The sequence below is a fragment of the Rhinatrema bivittatum genome, chromosome 17 (genome assembly GCF_901001135.1).
Source record: "Rhinatrema bivittatum chromosome 17, aRhiBiv1.1, whole genome shotgun sequence".
In the NCBI taxonomy this organism is placed as follows: domain Eukaryota; kingdom Metazoa; phylum Chordata; class Amphibia; order Gymnophiona; family Rhinatrematidae; genus Rhinatrema; species Rhinatrema bivittatum.
The window spans coordinates 47,363,379-47,380,709 of NC_042631.1; the positions used below are offsets into that span (position 1 = coordinate 47,363,379).

Sequence of the window (17,331 nt, forward strand, 5' to 3'; positions counted from 1 at the left end):
ATCGAAATATCACATCGGTTTCCAGATAACAGGTTGAATAGGGCGAGAACTGCCCTATTTTACATTGTAACAAGATAAAGAAATAAAGTCTTTATATAAGACTTGTCCTTTCATGATTTTGTAGACTGATGTTATTCCCCCCTCATTTGCCTCTTCTCCAAACTCAGTATAGTGTTTCAACAGTGGCCTATCCAGGTCACAAGTACCTGGTAAGAACCCAAAAGGTAAATAGATTCCATGCTACTTATCCTGGGGTAAGCAATGATTTCCCTGTCCACCTTAATGGTTTATGGACTTATTTAAAATTAATTCTAGCCTGCCAATTACAGCACTAGCTGTTCTAGGTGGGTTATAGACAATTCATAAAAAGCCACCAATATAATAAAAGTTTAGTCAAATGCCTAAGAGGTAATGCTTTAGACCCTTGTGAAACTCGGAATGTAGTTTTAATGTCAGAGAGTCCCACAATTGAGGACCTATTGTTGAAAAAAGCCTACGCCCTCCCTCATAGAAACAAGTGGTTTTTTTTAAATGAAGGGATAGGTAATAGCTCCTGATTCTGTGAATATAATGTATGACATGGAGCATAAGGGAACCACAGATCTTTTAAATATTGTGGCTTGCCTTCTCATAATACTTAACAAAAAAACCTTTAAACATTCTAAATTCTAGAGAGCTGGAGTTATATGATCAAACCAGGGGGTGGCAATAATCCAAGCAGTAGCAGCATTTTGAATCAACTGAAGAGTTTGTAGCTGAGTTTTGGGTAAAGTGTATAAACACATTACTGTAATCCAAGGATATTATAAAGCTTGTACAACTATTCAAAAATCTTGCATAGATAAACTATGTATGGTGAGCTGTTCAAAATGCATTAAGATCTCAGATTGGTGCTTCATAAAGACAATGAGAATATAATAAAAAGTAAAGGCTGCACACTGCAAAATATTTAACGAAACAGTTAAAAATAGGCAAATCAATTGTGACAGTAACATGACTTACATTGCCTCTGACTGAGCATTCAAACAGAAGTGGTTTTGGGACAACCAGGCATGATATTCAAACAGCTAGACAAGGCAGCAGCAGAGAGAATGAGTAACAGGACAGATGTGTATCTGCACAGATCATAAAATGCATCTTCCACTGCTGAATAGCAGCACAGAAAGGCTACAGCTATTAAGTAGAATGGGGAAGAAGCAGCCCTGAGGTTCTCCTGCTTTAATTTAATGCCAAGATGAGCTGGCATTCTCCAGTCTAAGCTACTGACCATCAGATAAGTCCTGAAACCACTCCAGAACCTGCCCTCCAATGCCTATCCAGCAGCAGGGCATGGCTGCTAAGAGATCTAAAACCAGTATACATTGGACACCCTTATTCAGATGGGCAGCAAAATGTCAGCCTGAGATTAAACAGTTTTCCTCCAGAAGCCTGTCCAAACCTGTTTTAAGCCCAGCTACATTAAAAATGTATACTATGAATTCCAGAACTTAATTATGCAGAGAAAAAATTTCTATTTCTTTTAAAATGTAAAATTTAGTAACTTCATGGCATGTCCTCTAGTGTGTATTTTTTGAAAGAGTAAACATTTGCCTTCATCTGTATCATTATGCTCATTGTAGACCTCTTGTATCTCCCCTTGCCCTAACCTCTAGCCCAGAGCTTTCCAAAGTGTGTGTCGGGACACATTAGTGTGTAGGTGTGTCGCCCGGTCCACAGGGCCGGCAGAAGCAGGGAACTATAGCAGGAAGATCGGCGGGCAGTGGTGGAGCTTACATCACCACGGCCCGAAGAAAAGGGTCACGTTCACTCCTCCTTCCTGCCTGTGCAGCCCTGGAAGAAAAACGTTGCCGGAGCCGCGTGGGCAGGAAGGAGGAGCAGCATCTGCTGCGTACAGAAGAAGAGCAGCATTAATGGGCTGTTGCGGATCCCACGTCGCGACGGCCCGAGAAGAGGAGGAAACCCGATAGCAGGGCCGCTGCGGATCCCATGTCACGGCCAGGGAAGATCAGGGCGTCTGAAGAGCCCATCCTTCGGCAACCCGTGCAGAGGGACAGCATGTGCCAGTGAGAGCCTGTGCTTGAGCAAGAGCATGTAGGAGTGAGAGAGCCTGTGTGTGTGAGAGAGTGAGACAGCATGTATGTATGAGAGAGAGGCATGTGAGAGTGAGAGCTGTGGATGTGTGAGATTGCGTGTGAGAACGAGAACCTGATTGTGTGTTTGAGGGAAGACAGATGGAGAGAAAAGAAATAGAAAAAAAGACCCTGTAAAAGGAATTGGCAAAAAAACAAGAAAGGAAAGGTGGAAAAAAAAGCCTGTGACCAACCGATTAGAAAACTAAGATCAGACAGCAAAGGTAAAAAAAAAAAATTATTTTAGTGATTGGCACATGTAATCTTTGGGAATGTGCAAGAGTAGCACTTTCTCTATGCCGATCTCACAATGTACGAGATCAGCATGGAGGAAGTGGAAGCCTGCAAATATTTATTATGAGATAGGTTGTGTTGTGAAACATTTTATTTATGTATATATTTAAGGAAACATACATAAATTGTTGAAATACATTTTGTTCGTTTAACCTTTAACTTCTGGTTTGCTGGTAGACTGAATTACTGTGTCACGAAATTATGTTTGTCTAAAAACTGTGTCACCAACATGAAAAGTTTGGAAAGCTCTGCTCTAGCCTTTCCTCAGGAATTGTTCCATCCCTTTTTATCATTTTGGTAACCCTTCTCTGTACCTTTGCTAATTCTGCTATATCTGAGATAGTGACCAAAAATTACACAATACTCAAGGATATGGTCACATCATGGAGCAATCGAGGCAATATGATATTCTATTTTAATTCTTTAAATTACTTTCTACCTTTTAAATTACTTTCTACCTTGATGTTAATTGGTTTCCCCTCAGTTACATTGTAAACCGGTACGATAAGACCTAGTCTTGAGCATCGGTATAGTAAAAGAAACTAAATAAATAAATAAATAATTCTCCATTCCTTTCCTAATAATTCCTAGCATGTGAAATTGTTCTTGAAAATCCTGATATACTATCAAAATATGAACCAGTTATCCTTTCAAAAAAATGTAGCAGATTGGTAAGGCAAGTTAACAGTTCATGCAAATGCTGCTCCACATGCAATGCAAAGCCAACCCTTGTTGGATATTTGGAGTACACGCTGAAGGCATGCTGGATGGACAACAATTACATTTCAGATCCATTTTACAAAAGCAAACACTCAACTCTGCATAATATAAGTGGATGTACATAAGTTTCTGGGTACTATCACAGCATACAGAGTTTGAGGAATAGAGCAGTGTGCATGCTAGCTGCATATAAGCCCTCAATTCTAACACATCCAATTATAACTGCACTGTGAGGAAAAAGCTGTTGAGTGTTATTCTGTTTTGAAGTTTGCCAGTCACCCCTGTGCCACATTTGGCAATTCAGTGTTGTGCATACCTATGGCCACATTTAAACCCATTTTAACAAAGTAATTCTGCCTCTTACTAGGGCATGTGTCAGGTGTTGGCAACTAGTCTGAGAGTTAAACATCTACAATGGAGGCAGTGCATGCAAATATACATATTCACTGTGGATATCCTGAAAACCTGCTCTGCTTGTGGCTCAAGGACTGGAGTTTGCCACCCCTGGCATATGTCAATGTTAAAAAAAAAAAAAAAGTCAAAGGATTAGCTCTCCCGTGACAGCCTTAATCTCCCCCAGATGCTGAAGATGTAAGAGGAAGCAGCTATGGGTACCACTATGATGGCACATTTACTTTGGAATCTGGTAGGTCCTGTATACTAAAATTGTTAAGTTTCAGGTACTTCCTTAAAGGAGAAAGTTGCTTACTTGAAATAGGTACTCTCCAGAAACTGGACAGTCTGACTGAAACAAAGATAATCAAGCTCAGAAATCCAGTCATTTGGGGGTGTTCCTGCATAGCTGCCACAAGATTGTTTCACACACGCTTCAGGGCTATTTGGGAGGGAGGGAATGGAATTGTCAATTTCTCCTGTTGTCTAGAGAACACTTCACAGGAAAGCAGCTTATAGTCCTACTTTCTACATGGACGAGAGGAGACTCCCAAGCTGAGGGTTAGATGCAAGCATTTTTCATATTGTTCCAGCACTAGGATTGCAACCCAGGATTTGGGAAGGTTGGTGCAAGATCTGGCCAAGATTGCTATCCTGCTGGGAGGAGTCTTCAAGGCACGTGTATGGATAAAAGGGCCTAGAAGCAACTCTGCAAATTTGTATAGAAGCAAGCAAAGATGTGCTAAGTCACAGTAGTGTTATTCAATTTGACATACTAAGATTACAGCTAAACTGTTAAAGATATACATAACCCATTAAGCAAAAAAAAAACCCCCAACCAAACATTGTAGCAAAGTTGGAGCCCTTATTTAGTAAAGCAGTATTCAGTACAGTCATCCATGCGGAAAGTGCTGTGTGACCTTGTTTTATTGGATTAAAGGAAGCTGGAACACTTCTATAAAGCCTGAGATCTTCCCAAATAAGAATAAAAGCTCTTCTACAGTCCAAGGTATGAAGAGTGTCACCTTTATTGGCATGTGGTTTTGGAAAGTCATCTACGAACTAATTAAAATGAAGTTGAGAAGCCACTTTAGGGAGAAAGTTTTTATTTATTTATAGTAACACTACCCATGTTTAACAATCTGTTTATAGGGAGAGTGCTAAAGCCTGTAACTCCTTCACTCTACATGCCAAGGTTACTACTATTAAACACTTTACAAGAAACATTTTAGATCTGCTGCTCAAACCTCTAAAGGTGTTTTCATGAGCTGTACAAGAACATAAGTCCCATGAGAAGATAAAGCTTCATTCTCCAATAAGATGAAAGTCTCATAAATCTAGTCACTACAGGATGCTGAGAGGAATCCTTTGTGATAGTCTTCATCCTGGAGTTAGAGACTTAAATATGGAAGCATAATTGAAGTTTAACCTGGTTTTGCAGCACACCCAGTGAAAAATCTTCCCTTTAAAAAAAAAAGTTATGTAAGGCTCCAACAAGAATCATCATAAGTTGCCAAACTGGATCAGACCAAGGGTCCATCAAGCCCAGCATCCTGTTTCCAACAGTGGCCAACCCAGGACACAAGTACTTGGCAAGTATCCAAACAAATAGATCAAGCTACTATTCCTTACTGATTAAAGTAGTTTATGGATTTTTCCTCAAGGAACTTAACCTTTTTTAAACCCAGTTACACTAACGGCACTAACCACATCTTCTGGCAATGAATTCCAGAGATTAACTATGCACTGAGTGAAAAAATTCTCTATTTGTTTTAAAGGAGCTACTTGCTAACTTCATGGAGTGCCCCTTAGTCCTATTATCTGAGAAAGTAAACAGATTTACATTAACCTGTTTCTGTCCTTTCATGATTTTCTAGAAAATCTTAACACCCCCCCCCCCCCATCTTCAAACTTAACAGCTCTAATTTTTGTTACCCTTCTGATAAGGGGCATGGAACGGCTCCTCTATGAAGAAAGGCTTCTTTGCTGCAAGAATGATTTTTGTTACTCCTGAGTGTAGACCATGTACTAGTTTACTTTCAAAATCCCAGAAAGTAAGAGGGAGATTGAAAACTAGTGTCAAGAAGAAACCCATTGAACTGAATGAAAAAAAAAAGTTAGAAATATTTTCAACTGAATGGGCTGAGCAATGGCTAGGTCTTGAAGCTATAAAAATGGACAAAGGGGGCTATAAAGATCATTTGTTCTTAGCTTGATAAACCATCTTGGTTATGAGTGGTACTGGTGGAAGTGCACAGAAGTCAGATTTCATGGGATAGAAAGATGCATAGTCACTAGGCAACTGAGTGCTGTCTTGAACAGTACGGAGAAATCTTGTGGTTGAACAGGGCCAGACAGGTATAATTGTAGATCTCCCAAAAAGATGAAGATGCTCTGCTGTCTTGTCATTTAGGACTGTGTGGTTGCACTCAACTCAAGGAATCTGCAATTATCTGTGCCCGGGAAATCAATAGCATTGAGGAATATATATTTTATAGTACCCAGTTCTATATTTTGCATAGTTCTCAAAGCTTTGAAGATCTTGTCCCTCTTGCTTGTTTTAAGATGTACCACTTCCCAGACATGACTTAAACTGTTGAAGGTTGCTCAGTTCTAGTAGATTTATATGGAACTTTTGCTTTGGCATGTTCCACTTCTTGAGATCTATTTCCCAACCTGGGGGGAGGGGTGCTGTGTGAAAAGCTTGCCAATGAAGGCCACTTGAAGGTTGGGTCCACCACTTCAATGTGAATGAGGGCTTTGGATAGCTGACAATTGCTGTCCCACAAAATACAATGTTGGTCCCACTGGATTTAAGTGGCATTGAGCTGGACTCATCTGGAGACTATCAAAATCTGCTGCATTTATGAAAAAAACACTGCACATTTCCAAGTGTTCAAGACACGTACTATCACTCCCATGTGAATTAACCTCATGAAAAACCTGGTTGAAACTGGACAAAGTTAGGTTGATTAGACAGTTTCCTTTGACAAGGGAGAAAATTCTCATTCATGGCATCCATCGAAATTTAATGCATCTGGATTTGGGGAAGTTAATGGAAGCCCACTGATCTGCAGAGAGGTGATGCTCACTTCCTGCACGGTATTGCTTGATCTGAGCCAGCTGTTTATGAAAATACTAGCACATGCTTTTACATAGGCATCTATGACGAGAAACTTCAACTTTGGAGCTGCTACAAGCCCAAATGGGAAAATACTGGTAATATTGTCCGTGAACTGTAGATATTTCTATTCATGAAGATAGAAAGTATGTATGTTTTGTTTCATATCTAAACTAAATAGCTAATCACTGATTTTCAAGTGTGGGTGACTGTGCAGAGTAAGCTCATTTTGAATTTTGGTATTTGTTTTGGGAATTTGTTTTAATTTATGGCCTGTACCCTCAGAAAAGTTTGAGGTGGGTTACATTTATGCATATACAGTAAGAGTTATAACAGAGTCAGACCAATTAAACAAGACTGATACAAGATGTCTCATGGTATCAACACCAGATAGCCCTGAGTTACACAGACAAACCAAGAAGAGTTACTCTGGGATCTCAAAGGCTTGTTTAAACCAGAAAGTTTTCAGGGCCCACTTGAATACTTTTGTATCCGAGATGTTAAATAGAGTAAGGGGTAAGGAAATCCACAGATGTGGACTGCCTATGAAGGCGGCACACTTTGATGTCTCAGCCAGACAGGCAAGCTTTGGTGAAGGAACTTCAAGCAGGTTCTGGTGTGCAGAACAGATTACAAGTGGGGTATGAATTCTTAAAAACAAAGAATCCAGGGAGATTTAACATTCTGCAGTAATATATGAATTGTAACAGCTAGCTTGTAGTATACTTGCCAGTGAATGAGAATACCTCAAGTAGAAACCTTTGCCATTCTCATATTCAGGACTGGCTCTGGCTGCCAGGAAATGAAAGCTCCATTTACAAAACATGTAAGAGCAGTTTGTGTGTCACCATACTCTGCTGGCAGGATACCAAGTTTCCTGGTCTTCTGCTGGTCTGGCTGCCCTTCCTTCTCCCTCCTCCTCCCCAGTGAGGCAGAGAACTTTTCCTGCACCCAGGACAAAATGGAAGCAGCAGCAGTGATATGGCCTCTCCTTCCCACCCCCCATGGCCTGGAAGAGGAATGCTGTGTGGTGCACCTGCATGCATGTGGGAAGGAGAGACCTTACCACAGACACACCAGAAACATCACCCCCAAGCAGCAACGGCAGCAGCATGGGCCTGGAGCAAGTAAAGGAACAGCCTGATCAGGAGGAAGAGAAGGAGGCAGAGTAGTATCAACCTCCATGGCCCACAGAACTCTTCTTTCTTGAGGTTGCAAAGGCTCGAGGATGTAGATGCTGCTGTCACTTGTACTCTGGTGGGGGAGGCAGGGTGTGAGTGACAGAGCATGAGCATGGATGTGTGAGTAAAACTGCATGTGTAAAAGCATATTACAGCACATGCTTAAGAGGACATGTGTGAATCAGTGCATATGTATGAGTGCAAGTGTGTGAGAGCACAAGTGTCTGAGAATGTGTGCAAGAGAGGAGGAGGTTCTTTAGCAGACCCCCGCAAATTCACAATTTTAGGACATCTGGAAATCAAATATTCATGTATGGAAGATTTTTCCTCTTTATGGTTAGATGAAGTTAGGAAAAAAAAAAGATTTTAAAATTATACCTTTAACATATCTTCTAGCTTGTTAGCATCAGCAGCAAACTTCCTAATCCCATCAGATAATTTTTCTGATGCCATCTGATCCTCATTATGGTCCCAGCGGAAAGTTGCCTCATCTAGGTGGATCTTCTGAAGATCACTTGCTTGGGCTGAAAGAAAGAAAGAGTGACATGACTATTCAGCTCTATACCAGGACCAGCTAGCCCTGGGCCCCAAACACTACATTTAGTAAAGTAGGATCAATACAAACAGCAAATACAGATACTGTATGCACATTTTTAAAACTGTTTTATGTTTAGAAAATTCAGTTAACACTGATTTTTATGCTGTTCCTAAAAAGCTATAGGTAGTATTTAAAGTTTGAAAAGCTTATGTTGCTCTCATTGTGAATTTAAAGTGTGGGCCTGCAGCTGATTCATGGACCCCCCCCCCCCCCCCCCAAGCACTCTACATATAAAGTCAAGAATAGACTATGAAAGATTAAATCATGGGTATGGCCACACTAAAAAAGCCAGACAAATCTGAAATTAAAGAAGAAATAAGCCAAGAAGAGATATCCTGAAGCAGCTAGTACTGTCTTAATTCCTGTTCCAGAGGCTGCCTCCTCTAACCAGCTACTTAAGAATCACTGAAATGTATTTTATTCCTCCTGTGTTTGCTAAACACAAGGTCACCCTTCTAGTGAAAGCTTGTTTTGGAAACAGAGGCCATCTCTCCCAAGAGAGGAAAAACCCCCACAGCTGGTTCAAAGATTACGTTCAGCAGGGAACAGTTTAAATACCTTAGAAGATTAGCTAAAACTAGGCTCAGTATGTTTACAAGGGCTATTTTCTCTGAAACATAGAAACGACGGCAGAAGAAGACCAAACGGCCCATCCAGTCTGCCCAGCAAGCTTCACATTTTTTTCTCATACTTATCTGTTTCTCTTAGCTCTTTGGTTCTATTTCCCTTCCACCCCCACCATTAATGTAGAGAGCAGTGCATGGCCCCTTTCTTCAAGGTAAGTCTTAGCTTTTCACCTGAAAGCTACAAGATGTTTAAGACTCCCAAGTAACAAAAATGGAAATGTTTGCCAGTAAATAGGCAGCCAGAACAGCTTCCAAGTGTCCTAGGTATAGTAAATAATGCACCCAGCTGTGAATATAGAGTACTAAAGATAACAAAAAGCAAGTCTTCCCACAAAGAAACAGGATTTAAACACTTATGGACAGACTTCTATTAAAATGTGGTAGAGCAAGTGTAGCCAAGCCTAACAGCTGGCTGGTATGATGGAAGAAAGTAACAGCATGGGGCAGAAGTACAAAGCAACGAAATGCACCCTCATTACTGTTTTTTGCCACTAAGACAGGGCTAGCCATGCTAAATGAAGTGCATCAGGTAGTTTAATCTCTGCTAGCATTTACAATCAAGAGCCCCCAACACTCATCCCTTCTCAGTTCTGTAAGGGAGGCTTAATTCAGTCAAAGTAGATGTCCTGAACATGGAGAAAGAATTGGATTCATTCATGTTTGAACAAAAATGCTCCTTTACAAGTTCACATGGAAAGATAGTGTACACAGATAACCCTGTTCATGCGAGCTATTGTATTTCCAAGCTCAGAAGATGCCATTAAAAAAAAGTTCCTACCACGGTTAGGACTAAACCACTTGTCAATTTCATGTTACCGAATTCTAATGGCACAACCCATGTAAATTATGAGATATTTTCCTTTGATATAGGTGCCCTATTGTAAACCGTTATGATGGTGAATAACTTAATGACGGTATATAAAAACGTTTAAATAAATAAATGTTCAGAATATTTAGCAGAGTCCGACTTGACTAACTGCAGAGCCAGAGAACAATGTACAGTAATCAAAGCATTCTTATTTCACATCTTCCTCAAGTTGTTCAAGGCATATCAGAAGTATTACGATCATAAGTAAAAAAACCATCTGAGGAAGTGGCTTCACCATGGAGGATGGCTGCCTAAGAAGAGCTTGCCCGAGGCCTATAACATCTGTTCCTCCCAATACTTGCTGTCTTCCTAAGGTGTCCGGCACAATTTTGCTCTATGTCAGAAGAAAAATGATTTGAAGCGATTACCTTTTCTAACCGTGATAAATGCTACTGCAGCTCATTCCAATATGGCAACCAGGGATAGTATGGGGCTGCTTGAGGAGCCCAGCATAACAGGTGAAGAGTGAAAGTTTTGGGGGATAGCATCTCATGCACTGAACTTAAATCCTGGTTCCAGAATTTCAAAAGGATGTCATGGCTGATGAGGACATTTGAGTTGGGAAGGATGGTGGAGGATGCCAACCTGAAATTTGAAGAGCATGGGGACTAGATAGCATATCTGCAACAACTCATCCAGATCTTCTAGGTACTCTGACAAAAATCAGAGGTTTCCTAGGTAATAGGGTAAAGAGTTATAATATTCAGTTCAGAGGGATCTCTGAATCCCCAGAATATGCCGACTGCAACCAGACAGTGAATGATTGGAAAAAGCTAATCAAGATGTTGACACTGAATCAAGCCCATCATTCCCTAGGCTTTCCTAAGAAATTGCAGCATGCTTCCAGGACTTTTCTATGAAGGCAGCTGTGATAATTCAAGTTAGAAGTTTGGGAACGTCATACTAATCGAAATTCAGTGATTTATTCTGTTATCTTGTGTAAGTGGAGGGAGCTCAAGGAGGTTGTTACCTTATGCAAGGACTAATGTTATCAGTGTGATCACTTCTAAAATCAGGACTGTTGAAGAGGCTGTTAAATTGTGAGAAGTTGGTATTGCTTTTAATGCTCCAACAGGCCAGAACTCTGAAATATTCTGTTAAATGGCAAAGAGTCAAAAGGAAGGTGTGATTGTCACCACTCAGCTGGCTCTGTATCACCTACAACAGCAGCCACTTGACTGTTTATGGTGGTTGGATTTGCATTGCTCTCCTTTAACCCATTATCTTTGTTGACTGCCTTGGGGAGTGAGTATTAACCTGTACAGCAACCAGTTTAGTTTGATTTTTGTATCAAAAGTTTTACCCTATATTTTAGGGTTCGGGGATTTGTGATTACAGATGTAGGTATTTCTCTTGGGGACTATTGTTTTGGTGCCATTCCTCTAGTAGTGTGTCTGCATTGTGGCAGACTTGTGGACCAGTGGAGAGAGTGTTTTGAAGGGAAGGTTAAGGGGCAGTCCATGTGGAGTTGGGAATGAAGGATGTTTGGGTAAGGCTTGGGGTGGATTGAGGAGTTTCTTGGGCCACGACAAAGACATGGTTTACAAGGGTTGGGTATTGGTGTTTCTAATTGTGGGAATATTTAAGGGTGTTCAGGTGGGGTTGGAGCAAAAAAAAAAAAAAAAAAAAAAAGTCACATGTATATTGTTTTAGTTCATAGATTGCTTTGGTTAGTTTTGCATCCTTTAATGTTAAAGGCCTTAATTCCCCAATGTAGCAATTTTTTTTTTTAAAGCGTGTCACATTTGCTTCCTGCACTGTTCAGAATAAATATGCTAGGGTAGGAGTGCTCTTATCTAAAGATTGATGCTCAAGCTGTTAAAGACCCTGAGGGGAGATATATTAGGTCAAATTAAGGCCTGATTCAACAATGTACACCATAGTCCGTGTCTATGGCCCTAAAAAAAGGTTTATTCATTGGGGATGTTTTAAAATCTAATGCAGAAGATCATGTGATCTTTAGAGATTACTACTTCTTCAGGGATTTACTTCTAGATATCAGATTGAAACAGACATCCTTCAAACAGGACAATTCGAGTAACAGATGCCAGGAACTAGCAGCGTTCAAGAACAAAAAATTGACCACATCCTCACTCGCCTGCCCACCAATCCCTCCCCTGTATCGCCGCCATGCATTGACAACAAGAGCAAACTCAGAAACTTTGACCCTATAACAAATGCCGAAATTGAAACTATTCTAAAGAAAATGAAACCTGCATCCCACTTCCTAGACACTATTCCCTCAAAAACTCTCCTCTCTATCCCATCCACCATTGCAAAATTCATTGTGAACTCAACTGTTCCATTACACATGGTAGCATCCCAGACCCACTCAAACTTGCTGTAGTAAGACCCCTCCTTAAAAAACCAAACCTTGACCTGTCAGACCTAGCTAACTACAGACCCATCTCCAACCTGCCTTTCATTTCAAAAATTTTGGAAAGAGTCATTAACAAACTCTCAGAGTTCCTAGAAGACTACAACATCCTCCACCCCTCACAATTTGGATTCCGGAAAGCACGCAATACAGAAACCCTACTACTATCAATGACAGATACCATCCTCAAAGGTATGGACCATGGAACCTCATACTTGCTCGCCCTCCTAGATATCTCGGCAGCGTTCGACACTGTCAATCAAATCCTAATGACCCACCTGGCTGAAATAGGTATTGCTGACACCGCACTTTCATGGTCCTCCTATCTTAACCATAGAGAATACGTAGTAAAAATTGACAGACACCAATCCTCACACATCCCTATCACACAAGGTGTCCCCCAAGGTTCATCTTTATCAACCCTTTTCAATATATACCTCCTACCCCTCTGCCAATTACTGACTTAGGCCTCAAATTTTTCCTTTACGCAGGCAATGTGCAGATTATCCCAATCCAAAAATCCATGCACTTCTGGGAATCTTGCCTCTCTTCAATAACGTCAATGCTATCCAACCTACACCTAGCTCTAAACGCTGCAAAAACAGAACTACTCATTTCCACCCATCTTGACTGCTCTCCCCACGACTCACCTCAGAACACAACTGCTCCACAACAGAAATTACAGGCTGTAAGACTTGGGCATCCTTATCGACCATCAACTAAACTTAGAACATAGAACATAGAAATGACGGCAGAAGACCACCAAATGGCCCATCCAGTCTGCCCAGCAAGCTTCCCTCATACTTATCTGTTTCTCTTAGCTCTTGGTTCTAATTCCCTTCCACCCCCGCCATTAATGTAGAGAGCGGTGATGGAGCTGCATCCAAGTGAAATATCTAGCTTGATTAGTTAGAGGTAGTAGGGGTAGTAACCGCCGCAATAAGCAAGCTACACCCATGCTTATTTGTTTTTACCCAGATTATGTTATACAGCCCTTATTGGTTGTTTATCTTCTCCCCTGCCGTTGAAGCAGAGAGCTATGCTGGATATGCAGACAGTAAAGTATCAGGCACATTTGGTTTGGGGTAGTAACCGCCGTAACAAGCCAGCTACTCCCCGCTTTGTGAGTGTGAATCCTTTTTTCTTCTCCCCTGCCGTTGAAGTTATGCTGGATATGCGTGAAGTATCAGTTTTTCTTTTCCCCTGCCGTTGAAGCAGAGAGCCATGCTGGATATGCTTCGATTAGTTAGAGGTAGTAGGGGTAGTAACCGCCGCAATAAGCAAGCTACACCCATGCTTATTTGTTTTTACCCAGATTATGTTATACAGCCCTTATTGGTTGTTTATCTTCTCCCCTGCCGTTGAAGCAGGGAGCTATGCTGGATATGCGTGAGGTATCAGTTTTTTTCTTTTCCCCTGCCGTTGAAGCAGAGAGCTATGCTGGATATGCAGACAGTAAAGTATCAGGCACATTTGGTTTGGGGTAGTAACCGCCGTAACAAGCCAGCTACTCCCCGCTTTGTGAGTGCGAACCCTTTTTTCTTCTCCCCTGCCGTTTAAGCAGAGAGCTCTGCTGGATGTGTGAAGTAACAGTTTTTCTTTTCCCCTGCTGTTGAAGCAGAGAACTATGCTGGATATGCATTGAAAGTGAAGTATAAGAATGGAGGCCCAATCCCAAACTAATTGGAGAAAGTTTTTTTTACTCAACGTACAATTAAACTCTGGAATTTGTTGCCAGAGGAAATGGTTAGTGCAGTTAGTGTAGCTGGGTTTAAAAAAAGGATTGGATAAGTTCTTGGAGGAGAAGTCCATTACCTGCTATTAAGTTCACTTAGAGAATAGCCACTGCCATTAGCAATGGTTACATGGAATAGACTTAGTTTTTGGGTACTTGCCAGGTTCTTATGGCCTGGATTGGCCACTGGTGGAAACAGGATGCTGGGCTTGATGGACCCTTGGTCTGACCCAGTATGGCATGTTCTTATGGATTATACCATTTTGGACTGTTCTTGATTATCTAGTCAGTATGGTGAAGGAGATGTTGAATAAGGCTCTCTGTAGAGGAGATCTTAAGATACTGTTTCAGGGTGGAAATGTTAAGGAACCTACTTTGGATGGGTTCACTGCTAAATTTTACAGCACCTTAAGGGGAGATACTAGCATTCTTGACAAGTAAAGAATTTCATCTCTGATTTTGTACAATGAAAACTTTGCTTGGCCTGCATTCTAATAGATTTAGGACACTCTAGGAATTAAGTCCTTGGATTATTTGTTTAACAAGATTTGACAACGTAAATGGATTATAATTTGGCCTGGGCGAGTGAAATTCTTACCATTATAATTTTTTTTAGGTACAGTGATTATGATCTGATGTGTATCACATCCTTTAGCTTTGCCTGATATATCTCCAAAACCTATAGTATGCTTAACATTGGGCTCTGGTGTGGTAGAGAGCCTAGATGAGGGCCAGTAGGATTTGCTTTACCTAAATGTTGGCAAGAACTCCATTTTTTTCTCTAGGAAAATGGCTATAAATTATTATTAGTACTTGACTCATGAGACTGCACAAGTTGTATCCCATTTGTATCCCAAGTTCTCTCCTCCTGTTCTATGTAAGACAGTTTCTTTTGTCACCGTTTGTTGAATGTTGCAATGTAAACCGGAGTGATAATTAACTCTGTTATTTGAACTTCGGTATAGAAAAGTTATAAATAAATTTGTTCAGGGGAGGAAGTGACGTCAGCCACTAGATGGCTGCCTGACTCTCGAGCTCCCGACACCAACCCGATAAAAAAAGCTACTAAATAGGAGTTAGCCGACGCCTAAATTTGCTTTTACTACTGCGGCTGTCACCAGGAACACACAGGCATGGCTGCGAAAAGAAAAACCGTGGACTTCCAATGTTTTTCATATCAAAAACTAGGAGATGCCGACCCCGGGCCCGGGGAGTCAGGCGCGGCCGCAGCGCTAATGGAGCAGCAGGAGCCTGATGACGACTTTAATGTCGGGGCTGAGGGGGCGCCCTCGCGCTCTGAGTTCAGGTCTTGGTTTTGTAGCATCCGACAAGACCTTAAAACGTATAAGAAGGAAATTCATGAAATGGAGGATTTCCGTGAAGAGCTCCATTCAGTCGGCAGGCGAGTGGATGAGCTAGATTGCAAAATGGATGGTCAATCTACTCTTACTGCACAGTTACAGGAGGTCTGCACTGAGCTGCAGGACGAAAACGCCGCCATGCGGGCCAAGATGGCTGACCTTGAAAATCGGGCACGGAGAGGAAATCTGCGTTTCAGAGGCTTCCTGGAAACGGCTGAGAATGCGGATTGTGCGAACCTTGTGGCTAGATTTTGTGCCCATCTATTGTCTTCTGGGAGCACTGCTACTCAGATCATGCCGGAGGACATTAAAATTGATAGGGCGCATCGCGCGCTGTGCGCGGCCCACGCAAATGCGCCTAGAGATGTGATTGTGTGTTTCCACTACTACACACAAAAAGAGAGCATAGCAGCAGCAGCGAGACAACAGAATAAATGGCTCTGGGAGGCGCAGGAAATATCTATCTATGCTGATCTATCACAAGCAACCATGCAGAGCAGATTTGAACTTCGAGAAGTTACTCAATTTCTCAGAGAGAAGAATGTGAAATATCGCTGGCTACATCCGTTTGGCCTCATATACACGTGGGATGGTGCTTCTACACAGCTGCGTACCGTTGAAGAAGCGGCGCGATTGTTGAAAGATAAGGGGTTTTTACCGCAAGCTAGGTTGGAGCGGAGTTCGCGTCCACCTATTCTCAAGGAGAAACCACCCCGATGGCAGAGAGCCACCTCAAGGAACAGCAGGCTCAAACGCAGTTCTGATAATGCCAAGCCAGCACAAGGCAAAACCTGAGGGCCAAGACTGGCAGATAAATCTCGGCATTACTTAATTACTAACTCTGCTTAGAAAGAGCGCTGTGACGCAATTATTAAGCAGTCAATATCAAGGTTGGACGGTTTCTTGTTATATAAGTTACTGTTCTATGATTCTAGAAGGTCGGCTACCTCTCACTTTTCACTAGTTAGGGACGGTGGGGGAGCACTGTTAGTTATTACTTTCCTCCTCAAGTTGTGGTAAGATGGATCTGCCAGGTAGCGTAAGCAGATCCAAGCAAAGGGTGGGGAGGCGGGTGGACAGAATAAGGGGACAGGCAAACTTTGGGAAACATGTATATGTATATCCTGATTCAGGTGTGAATGTGTGTGTGTTCATGACAGAGATGTCTTGTGGAGGGGGGAGCTGTGGAAAGCATATGCTGCTCAAGTCATACTGCGGAATGCGGGTGATTTCGCCAAGCTGACATAATGACGACAATCCGTATTGTATCCCTTAATGTGAAGGGATTAAATACCCCTCATAAGCGGCGTCATTTGTATAAAGAATTGGGGCAGCTACGGGCTGATATAGCCTTTATACAGGAAACTCATTTGAAGGCTAGGTACGAGTCCCTAATGTCATCAAATGCTTATCCGTATCAATATTACTCAGCTTGTACTCGTCACTCTAAGTACACGGGGGTGGGCATACTCCTGGCGCGATCCTTGGTCTTTGAGCATAAGGGATGTGTGCGAGACCCCTTGGGGCGGTACCTTATTCTTACTATTGCTATAAATGGGGTTCTGTACACTCTTCTCAACTTATATGCCCCGAATAGAGACCAGGGGATCTTTTTCGACCAGATGCAGTCTTTGCTCACTACTCACGGCCAAGGTTATACACTGATGGGTGGTGATTTCAATCTGGTGCGGTGTCCTTCTGTGGATGCTTCTAGGGGTTACATGTCTGCTTCTAGTGCTCACAGAGCAAAACTACAGGAATTGATGGACCAATGGCTGCTACTGGATGTGTGGAGAACGTTTTATCCCAGAACACGTTCCTACACCTTCTACTCATCACCCCATGCCTTTTACACTAGAATTGATTACTTTTTGTCGGATAAGGGGCTTTTCAATCACATAAAAAAAGCTGAAATTAATCCTGTAGTA

The 17,331-nt window shown here is 41.8% G+C and overlaps 1 protein-coding gene across 2 annotated transcripts in view; it reads right to left on the bottom strand.

Annotated features, from left to right (window-relative positions):
* TALDO1 (transaldolase 1) overlaps positions 1-17,331 on the bottom strand; it is an 87,454-nt gene that overhangs the window by 4,982 nt on the left and 65,141 nt on the right. For both annotated transcript variants that reach the window (XM_029582325.1, XM_029582324.1), the window contains one exon: positions 8,217-8,362. In XM_029582325.1, the coding sequence (XP_029438185.1) occupies positions 8,217-8,362 (146 nt within the window). The remainder of the gene's footprint in view (positions 1-8,216; positions 8,363-17,331) is intronic.